Consider the following 16,968-nt stretch of genomic DNA (forward strand, 5'->3'; position numbering starts at 1 on the left):
TTATAAGAAGAGAGAGATCTGGAGACACAGGAAAACACACCGAAGGAAGACAGCCACGTGAAGAGGGAAGCAAATATTGGAATGATGCAGCTACGAGCCAAGGAATGGCAAGGATCATTCATTCATCAAACAATCAGAATTTTTCACCAGTGCATTACAGTAGCCTCTCAACTGGTCTCCCTGTTCCCGTTCTTGCACATTAGGCGGAACGATCCTTTTACACATGTAAATCAGATCAAGGCAGTGCCCTGGACAAAGCCTGTCTGGGGATTCCCATCACATTCACAGTGAAATGCAAAGCCTCCCCAGGGCCTGCAAGGTCTGACACCCTCACCTAGGCTGTCGCATCTTCTGCCTAGGGTGTCACTTTACTCCTTGTCCCACTGAATCCTTTGCACCATTCTTGCCACACTGGCTTCCTTGTCGCTGGTCCTGTACTCAGGGCCTCCACACTTACTGTCCCCGCTACCTGGCTGCTCTTCCTCCTGCTCTTCACGTGACCTGCACCACGGCTCCCTTCAGATCCCTATTCAGAACTTCCTCATCACCCCACCTAAAAGAACAACCCTGTAACTCCCTATTTCCTTAACTTGTTCCTATTTTTCTCATGGCATTTATTCACCTCCTGATATTACTGACATTATATTATGTGTTTCATTGTTTATTTCTTTACTGTCTGTGTTCTCCTATAAGAATGTAAGCTCTGTGCAAGGAGGGATTTTGTCTGATTTGTTCAATGTTGTATCTCCAGTGCCTAGTACAATGTCTATTATAGAATGAGCACTGGATAAATTACTTGTTGAATCAAAAAATAAATGAATTCATTTTGTAAATTGCTTTGTTTTACTTTCTGCTCTGACTGAGAGGAAGCTTAGAAATTCACTCAATGGTGAGTCACAGTAACATATTAGCCTTCATCGTGAGCATAAATGCTTCTTCCTTTTTTGTTAATATTCTGATATTCTATTTTTATTTTAATAACCTCACATATCCCCTTTATTAGAAGGTTTTTCTAAATCTTTTGGAATGGGACAGAAAGACAGCAATAGGTAGGTAGGTTGGGTGCCTCAGAGGCAACCCACACTAAGTATAAGGGTGTATTTGTTAATCAGCAGTAATGTTTGAATGTGAGACAAGTCAGCCCTCAAGCCAAAAGCCCAAATCTTTGGCTGCAGGTTGATGCATGGGGGCCTGGAAAGAGCCAGATGAAAAGGAGCCAAAGCTTCTACCAGAGCCCGTGAAAGAGGGAAGCAAGCTTTACCTTTTCATTCCTGCAGTTGTTCAGCCCCATATTATTCATGGAGGACAGTTTCCCATCAACACCATGTGGCTGTTGCTGCTGTTGCTCCCGTTGGATCTGTTCTCGCATCTTCCGAGCCTCCTGAATGGCTTTCATCACTGTATCCTGATCCCCAAACAGGGCAGGGGAGTTGAGACTGGACAGGATATCTGCACACATAGAAGGCATTATTAGAGGATTGCGAGGTTAGGCTCTTAAAAAATACCGCTACTCTCCCCTCCCCTGAAGAATGCTGCATTCTCCGAACAAGGAAGGGGCACGTTTGCTCTTAAGAAAACCGCAATACTATGCAGAGAGCACAGGAAGCCAGGATTTTTAGCCCTTGGAGGATCCCCCAACACCCAGTTTAACTGGGCTCTGTCAACCCACCTCCTCAGAGATGCAGGTTCCTAGATTCCAATTGTGTGTGTGTGCATCTATCTATCTGTCTATCTACCTATCTAACTATCTATCTATCTAGCTATCTATCTATCTATCTGTATCTGTCCTGCTATACCTAACGACTAGTGGGGGAGGAGTGGGGAGGTAGGGGGTGGGGAGGGGTACAGAGATATCTGTTCAGGCTGCTCCTTATATGTGGTGTGCTAATGCAGGAAAGCTGTTTCTGGCCTAGCAGAAAAAAATCTGTGAAGCCACACGTGCACTTTAGTGACATCTGTATCTGTGTGTTCTTATGTCCACTGCAGGAGAGAGGGGGTGGGAAGGAATACACCACACTCTCCGTTCCCCAATCACTGGCTGGTTAATGACGCATTCTGCTCATCATGCTGCCTCAGTTATTTACCAAGAGAATGACAATCCATTCCCTACCCTCAACCTGAACACCCACTGCTCCCAACTCTCTGTCTTCGAGCCAGTGAGGCTGCATGTGCAGGAACAGTTTTCACATAAGTACAAAGCTTCAAATAAAGTGATAATAGATATTTACTTTCATTATATTCCATGCAACACAGAGGGAAAACATTCCAAATTAAATTGACTAATTTTCCTCCATATCTTGCATGTTTTTGTAGGTTAAAATTAATACTTTAGATAACCTTTTCCAATTTTAGAGAAAAAGAAGGCATTTGCTTGCTGACTGATAAATTTCAGCTGCTGTGGTCAAGTTTAACGTGATCCACTTGTTCATATCCTGGCATAGGCATTTCACAGCAGATGTATGTGTGTACATGTGTATGTGTGTGTGCACACAGCTCACACACACAGACAGGACAGAGGGAACCATACTATAACCAAGCTCACACCATGTGTCTACGTGTGTGCAGTGCATGTGCATATGCATTTAAAGTTAGAAAATATCCGCAAGGCTATCTATGGAAATTTTTTAAAAGTCAGTCACTTTTTAGGATATAGAAAACCCATATCTTTTGCTCTGGAGCTTTTCTGATTAAAAAAGAAATTTCTGGGGGCTGGCCCCGTGGCCAAGTGGTTAAGTTCACGCACTCCGCTGCAGGCGGCCCAGTGTTTCGTTGGTTCAAATCCTGGGCGCGGACATGGCACTGCTCTTTAAACCACGCTGAGGCAGTGTCCCACATGCCACAACTAGAAGGACCCACAATGAAGAATATACAACTATGTAGTGGGGAGCTTTGGGGAGAAAAAGGAAAAAAATAAAATAAAAAAAAAATAAAAGCTATAAATTAAAAATTAAAAAAAAAAAGAAATTTCTGTCCAATATTGTCTGGACAAGAGTGCTATTATTTCAGCCCCATTCTAGCTCATGATCTAAGAAATTCGCTTTGCTGAAGCATAAACTCTCTAAGAGCAGGGCCTATGACATACTCATCTTTATCCTCAAGATGCTCAGTATAGCAAACAGATGCTTTCCAAAAAAATTCAGAAGTGGATTATCAGAGGGCCATTTCAAGATCAAGTCTATTATTTATCCTTATGTTAGCTTTTTTCTCTCATCTCACAACTTCCAACAATCCAGCAATCAATCATATTCACACACTGGAAATGATTCACTTTTCTCTCCCACAGCAGTATCACTGACTTGGGTTGAAAATCTCTGGGCCCCTGAAAGAGGCATCCTGACCCCAAATGAGAATAGGCTGTTTACGGTTCCTAATGCCCCAAACTCCAATGAGGAAGATTTACATCTCACCATCAGAAGATTCACTTAGACTCACCACAGTTCAGCAAATATTCCAACTGTGAGTTCACAAAAAGAGCACTGAGTTATATGGAAAAGAACTTGGATTCTAGTCTTTGCTCTGCTAATTAATAGCTACATGATAATTAACAAGACAAGAAATAACAAATATTGGAGAGGATGTGGAGAAAAGGGAACTCTGATACACTGCTGGTGGGAATGTAAACTGCTGCAGCCACTATGAAAACCAGTATGGAGATTCCCCAAAAATTTAATAATAGAACTACCATGTGACCCAGCTATTCTGTTTCTGGGTATTTATCCAAAGAACACAAAAACACGAATGCAAAAAGATATTTGCACCCCTGTGTTCCTTGCAGCATTAATAACAATAGCCAAGACTTAGAAAAAACCTAAGTGCCCATCAAAGGATGAATGGATAAAGAAGATGTGATATATATGCACAATGGAATACTACTCAGCCATAAAAAAGATGAAATTTTGCCATTTGCAACAACATGGATGAAGCTTGAAGGTATTATGTTACGTGAAATAAGTCAAAAGGAGAAAGTCAAATACCGCACGATTTCGCTCATAAGTGGAAGATAAAAACAACAGCAACAACGACAAACACATAGATACAGAGATTAGATTGGTGGTTACCAGAGGGGAATTGGGGAGGGAGGAGGGTGAAAGGGGTAATAGAGCACATGTGTATGGTGACAGATGGTAATTAGTCTTTGGGTGGTGAACATGATGTAGTCTACACAGAAATCAAAATATAATGATGTACACCTGAAGTTTATATAATGTTATAAACCAACGTTACCCCAATAAAAAAATAAAAAATAATTAAGAGCTACAAGGCTCTAGGCAAGTCATTTTATCTGTAACAACTACCATTTACTTTATTATACAATGAAAGTAATAATAATATACTACCTAACTCATAAGATTATAGTGAAAAATCAAACGAGATAAGATAGGCAAAAATGGTTTTTAAACTGTAAATGGCTATACTTACACATGACTTTATTATTATAATAAGCATTTCAGCCTCCATGACTCAACAATGCAAAGAAGGTAACATCGTAAAGAAATGCTAGTGCTAGTCCCTAATCCCTTTGAATCTGTGTCTTTATTTGAAAATTAAGAGCTTTAAAGAGCAACAACCACATTAATACTGATTTGGCCCTCTGCTGCTGACAAGTGCTGCCACATTTATTGTTTCATTCTACACATATGTGTAAATGTGCTGGTATTCACTCAGCCCAGTCTTTTTAAATTGCATGACTTCTAGGTCCCAAACACCTTGTTAGGCACTTTATATGCATTTTTCTCTTTTAATTCTCATAACAACCTGTGAGCTAGGAAATAATAATCTCCTTTCAGAGATTAGGAAACTGAATTAAACAATATTATATCACTTTCCCAGGGTCAGTAAGTGAAGGTCCTTGGTCCAAGTCTGTCTGATGGTAAAACTCATGTTTTCCTCTATACTTCTCACACTGGGGTATGACTATCCCTAGAGATACCTGGCAATATATCAGAGAGTGTAAGAAGCCAGAGGATCATTACGTCATATCTTATTAGATACCAATTTTATTTCATATTATATCATTGAAGTGTGCCATGCATATTTGCTTTAATGCAAAACTAACATGGGATTGGGTGTAAAATTCACATACATTTTAAAAATAAAATATAAAATTTCAAAGGAATTTCGGACTTTTGGTAGGCAGCTTTGAGGCCAGGTCCAATTAGGCCTGTAAAGGGTTCACGGCCACTCTTTCTACCTAGAGATACTTTAGCGGCAAAGCACTGACCAAACAGAAATTCCCAAGTCTCTGATTTGCTAGATCTAACTCATCATCATCTAAAGAGCACATCCCAGCAGGATTTATATTATGTCCTTTTCCAAAAGTTCTAATCACCCAAGACACGAAATTGGGTTATGTTTCAGTAAAAAGATTTTACTTTTTTTTCCTTGGACTAAGGAACACTTTGGAAACAAGCATCAGTCATCACTAAACAGGTTTGCTTTCTTTTACCTAATTCGTAAGTCTCTTCCTGGTGTTGACCTTTCCATTTACCTAAAGAGGATCCTCTTCCCAAGCTTCCTCCAATGGGGCTGGGGATGCTGCTTTTGTTAGGCAGGTTGACTGGGCTGGTTTTGCTGGCTGGGAAGAGGCTCTGGGTGGGAGATGTTGGGGACTTGACAGGCTCGGCTGTCTTGGGTCGGGATGAGAGATTCAGCGGCTGTGCTGTTGTTTCATCCTACAAGAGTTTAACATAAATAATTATTAAAAAAAAGACAAATGAAGCACATTATCACCTAGTAAGCTGCAGTTATTTTACACCTCAGAGACAATGCCACATTCTCCTACAATAATAACAAAAGAAGCTAATTATCTACCTCCTTGAAGATTCATCGGAAGGAAACCTCATTAATTTCCCTGTGTTATGCTTCTATTTACATTAACTGTGTAGTTGGATCATTCTTTTTGCCAAATTAAAATCTGAATTAGCTCACATTACAGCTTAATTTCCTAATGTGTTTTCAGGGATCTAAATTAACCTAGGGCATTTACAAAGAATTATTTAAAATTTCAGCAGCTCTGTAGTGCTTTTGTGTTATTCTCTCTGAAAAGTTCCTGGAACTATAAATAGGCTCTGCAGCTAATTTTTTAATATATATTTTAAATCAAACAATTGCAAGTACTTTAAAAATGGAAACACGGAAAGCCTTCTTCTGATCTTCTGGGCGTCTGCCCAGGGAGCCGCATGCCACAGCATGGCTTCTATGTGGCTTTTTGGGCGTGGGCACTCTTCATGGTCTATATTCTGGTCTCTATTCATGTTTAAAATTAATTTTTTCAAAGAGCAAGCACACATTATAATTATGTTTTACATACCATACTATACGCAATTTATTTTTCATGCCTAAAGTGATGTCTCTTTATATTTTTTGCTACGTATATTTACAGAATGTCTATTTTAAGATGCTTGTCCTTCTATACTGAGCACAGTATTCAAATATCTGGCGTGTAACTCTAGTATAACCAGGAGCTTGAAAGCTAAGCTCGTTGCCTTTGTCTCATTTATCCTGCCATAAAACACCCATAACAACACTTCCTCATTCTAGAAATTTAGTTGTAATATGAGCATATTCATTTAAATGTTCAGTTTTAAGATCTGCATTACCGTGTTCTAAAATAAAATTGTCAGCAAATGTTAACTCCTGTTTTGCTTCTGAGAAGGCACAGAGAATTTGCTTTTAATGTCATTGTTTAAAACACACAGTAGAGCTTGGAAACAGAATATTCTCCTCTTTGGCAAACATGTGACCTCTCCGGGGCTCAATTTCTTCATCTGTAGAAAAAGAGGGCCTGATTCTAGCTGATCTTTAAAGTCTCTTCCAGTACTAATGGTCACTGCTTACAGAGGGACAAAAAGGGATGCCAGTAAACACTACCCAGGAAGGAGGATTAGAAAGAGAAAATAAAAATAACATGCACAGAGGAGCCATTACATACCAGGCACTGTGCTAGATATTTTCACACGTATTAGCTCATTTAACTATGGATAACTATGAGGTTGAGCCGTACTTTTCTAAATTTACAAGGTGTGAAAGAGTCAGAGTGATAAAATCACTGTCCAAAGCCATACATGGAGGGACAAAATTTGAATTTTACCTTATTAGACTCCAAATCCTAGGCCCCTTTTCTTCTAAATGATCAGAGAAAATAAGTCATTTGACAATGTAGTGATACCCTAGATTCTTTTTTTATCTTGGTAGGAAACAGATAATCTGGCACCTCTATGTTGCAATGTACTTTTATCTACATCTAGACATAGGATAGGTTCTCAGGAAACACAGTTATATCCATTATGAATGTCAAAATGATCTGACATGCTTAATTACAACTTACTTCCTTTTGCTCTGAACTCAAAGGATATTTAGACTAGTTAGTTCCTTTATTCATATCTAAGTAATAATGATTTATATGTTAGGTATTTAGTTAGTTTTCTCCATATTTCTTTTATATGGGGTACACTGAGCTTCTTAGATATCTGAGTTCAGAGTTTTCTTCAAATTTGGAAAATTTTCAACCATTACTTCTTCAAATATATTTTTCCGTTCCCTTCTTCTCCTTCTGGGGCTCTAGTTGCACATATTAGGCCATTTGATGTCCCACAGCACTGGCAGTCTTTTTTCTATGTATTTCATTTGGGATAGTTTCATTGTTACATCATCAAGTTCACTAATCTTTTCTTCTGTGATGTCTAATCTGTTGCTAATCCCAGTCAGTATTATTCTGGTGTACTTTTCAGCTCAAACATTCTATTTTTCATCGCCAGACATTCAATTTATTTCTTCCGTGTCTTGCCTTATAATACTTATGTTTTCCTCTACCTTCTCAAACATGTGGAGCTCATAACATCTGGTTTTATTCAGCTTTGAATATACTCTAATCTATTATTTATTTTTATAATTCAATAATTGCCACTTCCACCAACAATGCCACTGGGCTCAGGAAGCACCTACCAACTCCCAAGCAAGTGAATCCCTTTCCACCACAGCAGGCCTGCTGCTAGTTCTCACAGCCTGCCCTGCTCTGAGAGGAACATTGTGGGTGTTTTTTAGGGAGTAGATCTGCCTATCTCCTCACTTGGCTAGTGTGGAAAGTCTCCTACAATAGATGTTTTTACTACCTTATCTACTAGTTCTACCATCTGTGTCATTTTGGGGTCTGTTTCTATTGATTGATTTTTCTCCTCATTATTATTCACATTTTCTTGCTTTTGTGAAAGCCTGGTAATTATTGAACTGATGCTACACATTGTGAATTTTACACTGTTGGGTGTCAGAGTTTGTGTACTCCTTTAAATACTTGCGGACTTTATTCTGAGAGGCAGAACAATTTGATCCTTTCTAGGCTTACTTTTAAGCTTTGTTCAACAGGTCCAGAGCAGCCATTAATCTAGGGATAATTTGGCCCCACTACTGAGGTAATATCCTTCTGGGGACTCTACTTGATGTCCCAGGTGTCAGAGGAGATCTTTCCACTCTGGCTAATGGGAATACAAACCATTCTTAGTCCTTTGTGAATCTTGCAATTGTTTTGCCTGCTACATCTGGTCTTTTCCCCTGGCCTCAGATAGCTTCCTCACACGCATATGCTGATGATACACTCATACTCAAAATACAGGGGAACCTTCTTCAGATCTTCACTGTTCTCTCTGTACAGTCCTCTCCTCTCTGATACCCTGCCTCACAAATTCCATGGCATCCCTCAGAACCTACCTTGGCATCCCTGAACTCTGTCTCTCTACTCAAGGAGCCTGCCAAGCTCCATGTAGGTACCCCTCCCTGCACTACTACCTGGAAACTCCCTCTAGACAGTAAACTGGAACAAATATAATGCTTGCCTCACTTGTTTCTCTTCTCTCAGGGATCACTGTCCTGTACTCCTCCAATTGTAAATGTCTGAAAACCATTGTTTTATATATTTTGTCCTGAGTTTTAGTTCTTTAAGTTGGGAGGGTAAATCTGATCCCTGTTCCTCCATCATGGCTAAAAATGGAAATCTTCCAGGTTATTTCATTAGGATCTCTCTTGTTATACAACTAGATGTTTCAATAACAACCACTACTAACACCAGCACCATCTTCTTTATTATCATCAGACCATAATGATGATCATCATTATACTAACATTTACAGAGTACTCACTATAGGCTAGAGGATGTATTATCACATTTAAGACCTATAATAATATTAACTTCCATTTTACAGAGGAGAAAACTAAGGCTGAAAGAGGTTAAGTAACTTGTCCCAGGTGACACGGCTGGTAAAATAAGTGGGAGAACTGACATTTGAACAGAAATATTTTGACTTCTGATGTTGACAATTATAGCAAATAAAAATCCTGGGGGAAAGAAGGTACATAAGATCATCTATGTTTGTTTTTGTTACCTTGAGCAAACTATGCACTATGTCATGTGGTCATGGAATATACAGAGGGAAAGAAATCACTTTAGACAGAAACATGAGATATTTTAGTGACCATAATTCTTTCAATTAGCAAATTGTGAAATTATTCTCAGAACTTTTTCAATAATAGGTAGGAGCTATTTTTTAAGTTTAAAACATTTGCTTGATGTCTTGGTCTATATATTTTTACCCACACATACAATAAACATTCTAATAAGTATAAGGAATGTTCCTTTGTTATTAACATAAAATATAGTCAAGTCAAATTATATAGAGAATTCCCTGAGAATTTGCATGTGGTCAAGTGAGTAATAAAATTCAGTTGGCCCACAAAGCTGGAATGGTAAAAGCAGATGTAAACTGGAGTTTAACCAGGGAACATTTTATTCATCCAGTAAAGGCTTGGTTTGGTGCAGTTCGATTTGGCCAACTCACTTATAAAATGACTTTTTAATGTTCAAATATCTAATACTCAATACCTCAAGTCATCGATGTTTGATACACTCATACTCTAACAACTATAATTAAACAAAGTGTCTTGGTTTGAGTTGTAGTGTTCTGACTTTTATTCACAAACAGAAACTCTCAGAACACAAAATAGATAGGCTGTTTCCATAAGTAATGCTATCTTATTAAATGTAAATGCCTATTATCATACCTCAATATTTCTAACAACAAAGCACAAATGTTCATCTATCTCTTTGGAGAATCTAAAAGCATGGATAACATTAAATCAATTCCTTTGGGTAGGGCACAGGCAGAACTCTCTTAATGATGTTTACTTTTTTTATCTTTGGTATTTGGGATCCATATTTTCTAAAGGTCTTTTTGAAATCTCAAAATTCCTATCTGCAAATTTTAGAAAATAAAACAATTTCAGGGGTTTTGTAGCATTCAGTGCTGTTTTATTGGCCTTAGATGTTTCCCATGTGAAGATCTAATAATTGCAAAATTTCTCCAAATGCAGTACTTTGGGCGCATTACAACAACACCTCTGTGGTAATCACATTTCTCTAAGTAGATAAGTCAATTACAAAAAACAATTGTTTCTCTGAACTTCTTGAATTTAATTCAATATAGGAAGTAAAAGCAATCATAAAAAACAACCAGTACCACCCATAGGTACCAGCTATAGCACAAAGTTGGAGCGGATTATCAATTTTCCATGGTCGCCAAGTACCTCCTGGCTGCCCCACTTTAAGACACTGAAAATCAGTGAGGAAAAGCATCTATTAATGTCCTAGCCATAACCTGGGAGAGCCTGTTTATCCACAACTACGTGGCATCAAGGCATGATTAGAGAATTATATCATTCATTTCTCAGAGCCCACATTTATAACTAATTTGAAGGAGAGACCTTTATCGACAAACTATATAAAATCCAGCATTAGGTTCTTTTTTGTCCCCCTTTTTAAATCTAAAGTTTGAGATCCTCCTTCTCTGGTACTCAGTTGGTGCCCCACCTGTTTAAGGAACTTAGAGAGAAGTGTCACAAGTCTATGACAAAGACTGGTAATAAAACCATGGCCATTCATGCCAATGAACATTAAAAAATAAAAGCCAAAATCCAAAGAGGAAAAACTCTTGAGAAGTGAGTTTGCAGATTTAGGTAAAGATCTCACAATATAGCACTATTGTTATCAAAAGGGAAACACCTGTTTCTCAGTGCTCAATCATGAAATTTACCATAAAGAGGAGCATTTCGGGGTTTCTTTATGTTGCTATGCTTCCTGCTGCTTATTCCCAACACAGCCTAGTTCACTACCTTTCTTGTGAAGCTATTTTCCAAACTGTTTCCACAATCCTGCAAAGCAAGTACCTTAACTTGAGTTACAGGGCTGGTCCCTCTCTTTTCATTTTTTATCCCAGTAGGTGAGACTGCCCCTGCTGTGTTTGGTGGCTGTGGAGTTGATGGCATCTTTGCTCCAGGTGACACCTGCATGCTGGCCAGCTGAGCGGCATAGAGCTGCTGCAAAACAGGGAAGACAAACATTATCTCTTAAAATGCAGCTGAAATGGAGTTTCAAAAAAAACTTACCGTATTGTTAGATAACTATTTCTCTGACAGCCTTGCAATTTCTCTTTCACTATTTTTTAAAGAGGAAAATAACAGAGAGAAAATAAATGTAACAGAAAGAAACAGTACTGGTATGGGAGCCATCGTTCTGTTCCTGGTCCTTCTGGCAATAACGTTATGACCCTGAACAAAGGACTTGATCACTCTAGAACTCAGTTTCTTCAATTGTATAGGAAGAAATTTGACTAAATGGTCTCTAAGATTCTTTCTAGTTCCTAAAATCTTTTTTAAAAAGTTCTTTAAATGTTGCTAAGTCCATTCCCATAATTTTAATATTCATGAACTAAGAAACTAATCTGAACTTTCCTAGGGACTCCTGGAAGAACACTGCTCTTAGTCAATACTGACCAAGCTTTTCTAAGGATGCCAGTCCTTCTGAATGACAAGAGCACTGCCCTCAAGATCTCTGATGGCTAATGGCAGTCATTCTTTTCTCAGGGTCTCATTTCTAGGCAGCACGTAACATAATCCTCAAGAGAATATCGCTAGATTTATGGCTAATAATAATAATAATAATAAAAATCAAGCTTCTTTTTCCTAGCACAGGATGTTAAATCCTTAACTGTCAATTTTATTAGGTTTAGGGTGAAATTGGGGATAAATGAACGTGTTAATCTGCTATGGTTAACCAGAATTCACACAATTCAATCTTAACACTATTTAATGCTTGAAAACTCCATTCAAATATTTTCTTTTCTTCTTATCATCAAGATTAAGCCATTACTTTGATAGTCATATTTCTATCATAATAAATAGAAAGCTTCCTAGTTCATCAACCACAGAGAAAATAGCTCAAACTTTGCCATATTAGTAGGGGAGAAAAAACAGGTGGTTTATATGTAATTTCCAGCATTACTATCATTCAGATGGACAAATAAAAAAAATTACAGTAATCAAAAACAGACCTTTCGGCACATGTAATTAAATGAAAGCTTAATAAAGAATAATTTGCAAGAGCCAGATGTGCTTATGTCATGATTGTTGCTTTCTTTGGAACAATTTTTCTAATATAACAAGCCTCTAAAGAAATTAAAGTTTCATAATTCTGTATGTGCAATGACTCAGTGGCAAGAAAAATTCACAAGTAAGAGTCAGTCAAACTGCTAAATCTTAGGAGGAAAAAAAAGAATTCTGCTGTGTCCTTTTATTTCGAAATTCAGCCAGGTGTCTTCAAAAGAGGGGCAAGCAAAGCTTCTGAAAAATTCCTCCTTGGATCAGGCCAGTGAAGAAAGTTCTGTGCTAAATAGAGAGAAGATGGTTGAGAATTGAAAACGTGTTGGCCAAGTATAATGACCAAATGCTCTACCACTGAGTACTGAAGAGTCATGAAATCTTAGAGAGGCAAGAGCCCTTAGACATCATTTATGCCTTCATTTTACCTCAATAATTCATAAGATCAGAAGAAAGTCAATTTTACTCAGTCTTGAGTCCTTCAGGGAACATCAACTAGTGAAAAAAGCAGAAAAACAAACCTTTGGAAACAAATCTATTTTCTAAAAAGTTGACTAAATTCAGAAATCCCTCAGATTAACTAAACTATACATTGCCTTTTAGAAATGGAGTAGTTTTAATTGCTTCCTCTAAAGCATTGATAAGCATTTATTTTCTATCCTTTTCTAGTGGGTTACACCTACTAGAGGAAAGACCCTATAAACTGATTCCTCAAAGCTGTGATTCCTCCGATCTCCTTTGAGTTGTAACTGCTGATACTTTAAAGGCAGGAAGAAGTATAGGCATATTCCATAAAACTGACAGAGCTGGGTAAACTGGACAATAGGATAGCAGATGAGATTTAGTAGAATGAACCTTGAAATAAAAATCAGAAAATAGAGTCTGATGTAAAGATAGAAGACACTCGTGAAAATAAAAATTTTCACATTCTAATGAAATATTTGATTTTAGATCTAAGTATCTTGCTTTTCAGACTGAAGACTTTAGATCTGAATTGGATAAACAGAATGCAATTCATTGAATAGATACAGGTTTACAAAACAATTTCACAGGAAGCTCATCTTCTAACCTAATATTAATCGAATATGTTCTATATACAAGGCTCTGTGTTAGGAGCTGAGGAGGATTCCAAGTCTTGGAACAAGCAGATAGCTCTGGAGGAACTGTAAGATACTGATCCTTCACATCTGATTTGTACGTTTCTTGAGTCTTTAACCTTGTGTTTAGTTATGCACATTTGTCCTACCATGCTTGATAGATCGTAAGCTCATTGAAGCCATGATCAACCTAATTATTTTTCAATGCCTCACATTTAAGAACAACGCCTAGCAAATAAGAGATAATCAACCAATATTTTCTGGATTAAATATGATATAAAATCACTGGATGTTAGGAAGGAGAGATATTCTCTATAAACGAGGCAACAGAAGTGGTATACGATTATATTTATGATACAAGTAGTGAAAAATTTTATGGTGTTGAGTTTTAAAAAATAAAAGGAAAATAACTTCAGTCCAAATTAAATTATATTGTTTCACAAGAAATGATTCTTTGAAGTCATTTGGTAAAATGTAGTTTAGATAGCTCCTCAATAACTGCTAGCTTCACCACCTGCCTTGAACTTTCCTAACATAAATTATACCACTGGAGCAGTAACTAAAGAGTAGTATCAATTTTTCCTCTCAGATCAGTTACTTATAAACTTAAAGTTTCTCTAAATGCTTCTCTAAAGTTTCTCTAAAATCCCTTTTTGAAAGAACATAAAATATTAGTTATTCAAATAGGTAGCTTCAGTTAGAAAACTTCTTCATAGACTAATGGTTTAAGGAGGAAAAAGGTTAAACTTTGGTTAACTATTATCTAATGGTTTACAAAAATGTCATTCCACGTAGGATTCTCAGATCATAGCTCATTGTCATAATGATGATAATAATGAACATTCATTTCCAAACACAGTTGAAGTTTAAAAAATCAACAATGTAGTAAAGCTTATAACAGGCTTAGTCAAAGTCTCGCAAACATTTAAACTTTGGTGAAGACTGTTTTCGTAAATATAGATTTTTCCATTTCAATTTTGAAAAATATTCAGTGATTGTTTGGGATATTGAATTGTTTCTTTATCCAAGATATATAAAAGACATGCAGTGCAGACATGTAAAAATAAGCCTGGCTAAATATTTTTCAAAATTATAAATCACTCACATTTTAAGGAGCACTTTAGGAAATGCTTTTACTATTTTATGGCTAAAAATAGTCCACCTTTATTATTAGTTCAGTTTTAATAAAGTGGCCAGCATTAAAATTTTGGTAAGCTGAACAATGACATACCTAGCACCTGGAACTGAAAGGGCCTGAATGGATCATTTAGTCTAGTATGACCTCCTCCTTCTACCGATGAGCTGAGGTCTAGAGAACAGAAGTAGCATGCCCAAGATCACACAACTAGTTAGTACTGGAGCTAGAAGAACTCTCCAGCTCTCTCCAACATTATCATTTAAAGTAGAAATGGATGATGAACCAACCTTTGCACCTTTCCAGTACATTTTTAGCCCTGATCAATTTGTTCAATGACAAATCTTTATTAAATACTTTCTATTAACCAAAGACTATGCTAAACACTGGAAGTACAAGAACAAGCAACTCAGAAATAGTCCCTGCCCTAAATGCATGGGCAGTGACTATCGATTATGGTTAGGATAAGTGCTAAGAAAGAAAAATACAGACTGTCAAGAGACCATCTAACAAAGGTATTTAACATGGTCTGCAGGATCAGAACAGCTTCTCTAAGGATGTAACATTTTAAATAAGAAGTATGCAGGTGGAAAGGTTGATAAAGAATATTCCAGAAAGAAAAAAACACAAATTATTATGGCTCTGAGGTAGAAAAAAAGGTAACGTTTTTGAGGAACTTAAAAAAGGCCAATGTGGCAGGACTGTTGAGTGAGCATAGAGTGACATGAGAAGATGCTAGAGAGCGGGAGGGTTTTATAGGCCACATCAATAATTTCAGATTTTTATCCCCAAAAGAGAAGTATCCAGAAAGAGTGATGAACTAAAACCAAGATACAAAGAATCTTTCCTGTACTTTAGCACTAACTCATTGATGAATCTTTCAAATAAATTGGATTAAGAAAGTCCTAAGGAGATCTCACAAATTACCAATAAATATCTCTAATAGTCTTTCTAGAGTTCTGTGTCCTGAGACTAGGCTTAAAGAAAAACATATCTCGCATTTGGCTCCTAGTGACATTTTAATAACTAAGCCTGCTAGATTCAACACAAAACAGTAGGTCCTACCAACCAAATTCAGTCTTATGGTGAAATTCTTCAGTGTCTTCAAGTACACATACCAATTTACAGCCAGAATCTAAGAAACATACCAGAGATATTTTATAACACTATTGAACCTGGGAAGAAAGGCATGCTTTGCTCCTAATATAGCCAAACTCATGTCACATTATAAGGAGTGGTGTCACAGTGCATCTAATATTTACCACAATGCGAAATATATATTTTTATACCTGCTATCTGTGATAAAATCATGTAAGATCTCCAATAGAGAGTACCATAGAAAAAAGGTGCAAGACCTTTTATTCTCATAATCACATGGTTTTCACACTAACACATAATCAGTCATCACCCCCATTCATTCATGTGTTAATTCAACAAACATATATTGAGCACGAAATCAGGTACTGTGCTAGGTATTTTACATTTATTTTTTTTATTTAATCTTCAAAATAATTATATAAGATGGAAATTATAAAAGTCAGTATCACTTTAAAGCCCATGTGCTTTCTGCTTTTATGTATTAAAATTATTTTAAATCAGCTACACAATGAATACCAGTGAAACCCATTTCCTGTTCCTAGCCATCAGACAAGAATCACTGTCCAAGGAGAAGAGAGATTCTGATGTTGCTGTTGTTATGAGCGCTCAAATAGCAAACTATATTTCTAGATGTCATATAGCTACTCTTTCTAAAAGGGCATTTCACAATCCTCAAACAGAGAAAGAAAAGTTAATGGTACCACAAGCCACCTTGAAAGAGCAAGGGACACAATTCTGAAACAATTCCTTTTGCCACCCCCTCTTTGAGCCACAATAGAAGACACCTGAAATACCCTAGTGACACATGTTTAACAGACTGATAAAGCACAAAGAAATATGCAAAGGACAGGTGGAAATAGGAGAACTTGACAGAGGCTTTAAATTGGCACCTGTATGCTCCAGTATATGTGGAAACCAATAGTGAAAAAGCAGGCACAACTTCACATACTGGATTCTCTTTTGAGTAAGTACTCTTGCGTTTTGTCATTTCAATTAGAAGGGCACTTTAAGGTCGCCTGTTGGAATCTGACCCAGAGAGAAAGAAAAAGAATTCCCTCTCAAACACAACTTGCCTACTGGTGGATAACGAAGAAAGGAAGAGAAAGGGAAATGTTATTCTATAAAACCAGATTTTGAAGACACTACTGAAAGATTTGAACTCATACCTTCATATTTACCCCATTTGTTGTAGTTTCACATAGTGTCTGGAACATTAGG

General features: G+C 37.2%; 1 protein-coding gene across 50 annotated transcripts in view; it reads right to left on the reverse strand.

Moving 5' to 3' along the window:
• The window catches only part of SOX6 (SRY-box transcription factor 6), a 570,771-nt gene that overhangs the window by 77,269 nt on the left and 476,534 nt on the right, over positions 1-16,968 (reverse strand). For 25 of the 50 annotated variants that reach the window (XM_070274840.1, XM_070274842.1, XM_070274841.1 and 22 more), the window contains 3 exons: positions 11,212-11,361; positions 5,447-5,672; positions 1,262-1,449 (listed from right to left, as the gene is read on the reverse strand). In XM_070274840.1, coding sequence (XP_070130941.1) covers positions 1,262-1,449; positions 5,447-5,672; positions 11,212-11,361 — 564 coding nt within the window. The remainder of the gene's footprint in view (positions 1-1,261; positions 1,450-5,446; positions 5,673-11,211; positions 11,362-16,968) is intronic. The other 25 variants (XM_070274862.1, XM_070274850.1, XM_070274860.1 and 22 more) reach the window with 1 other exon arrangement.

This window comes from Equus caballus, chromosome 7 (assembly GCF_041296265.1).
Source record: "Equus caballus isolate H_3958 breed thoroughbred chromosome 7, TB-T2T, whole genome shotgun sequence".
Lineage (NCBI taxonomy): Eukaryota > Metazoa > Chordata > Mammalia > Perissodactyla > Equidae > Equus > Equus caballus.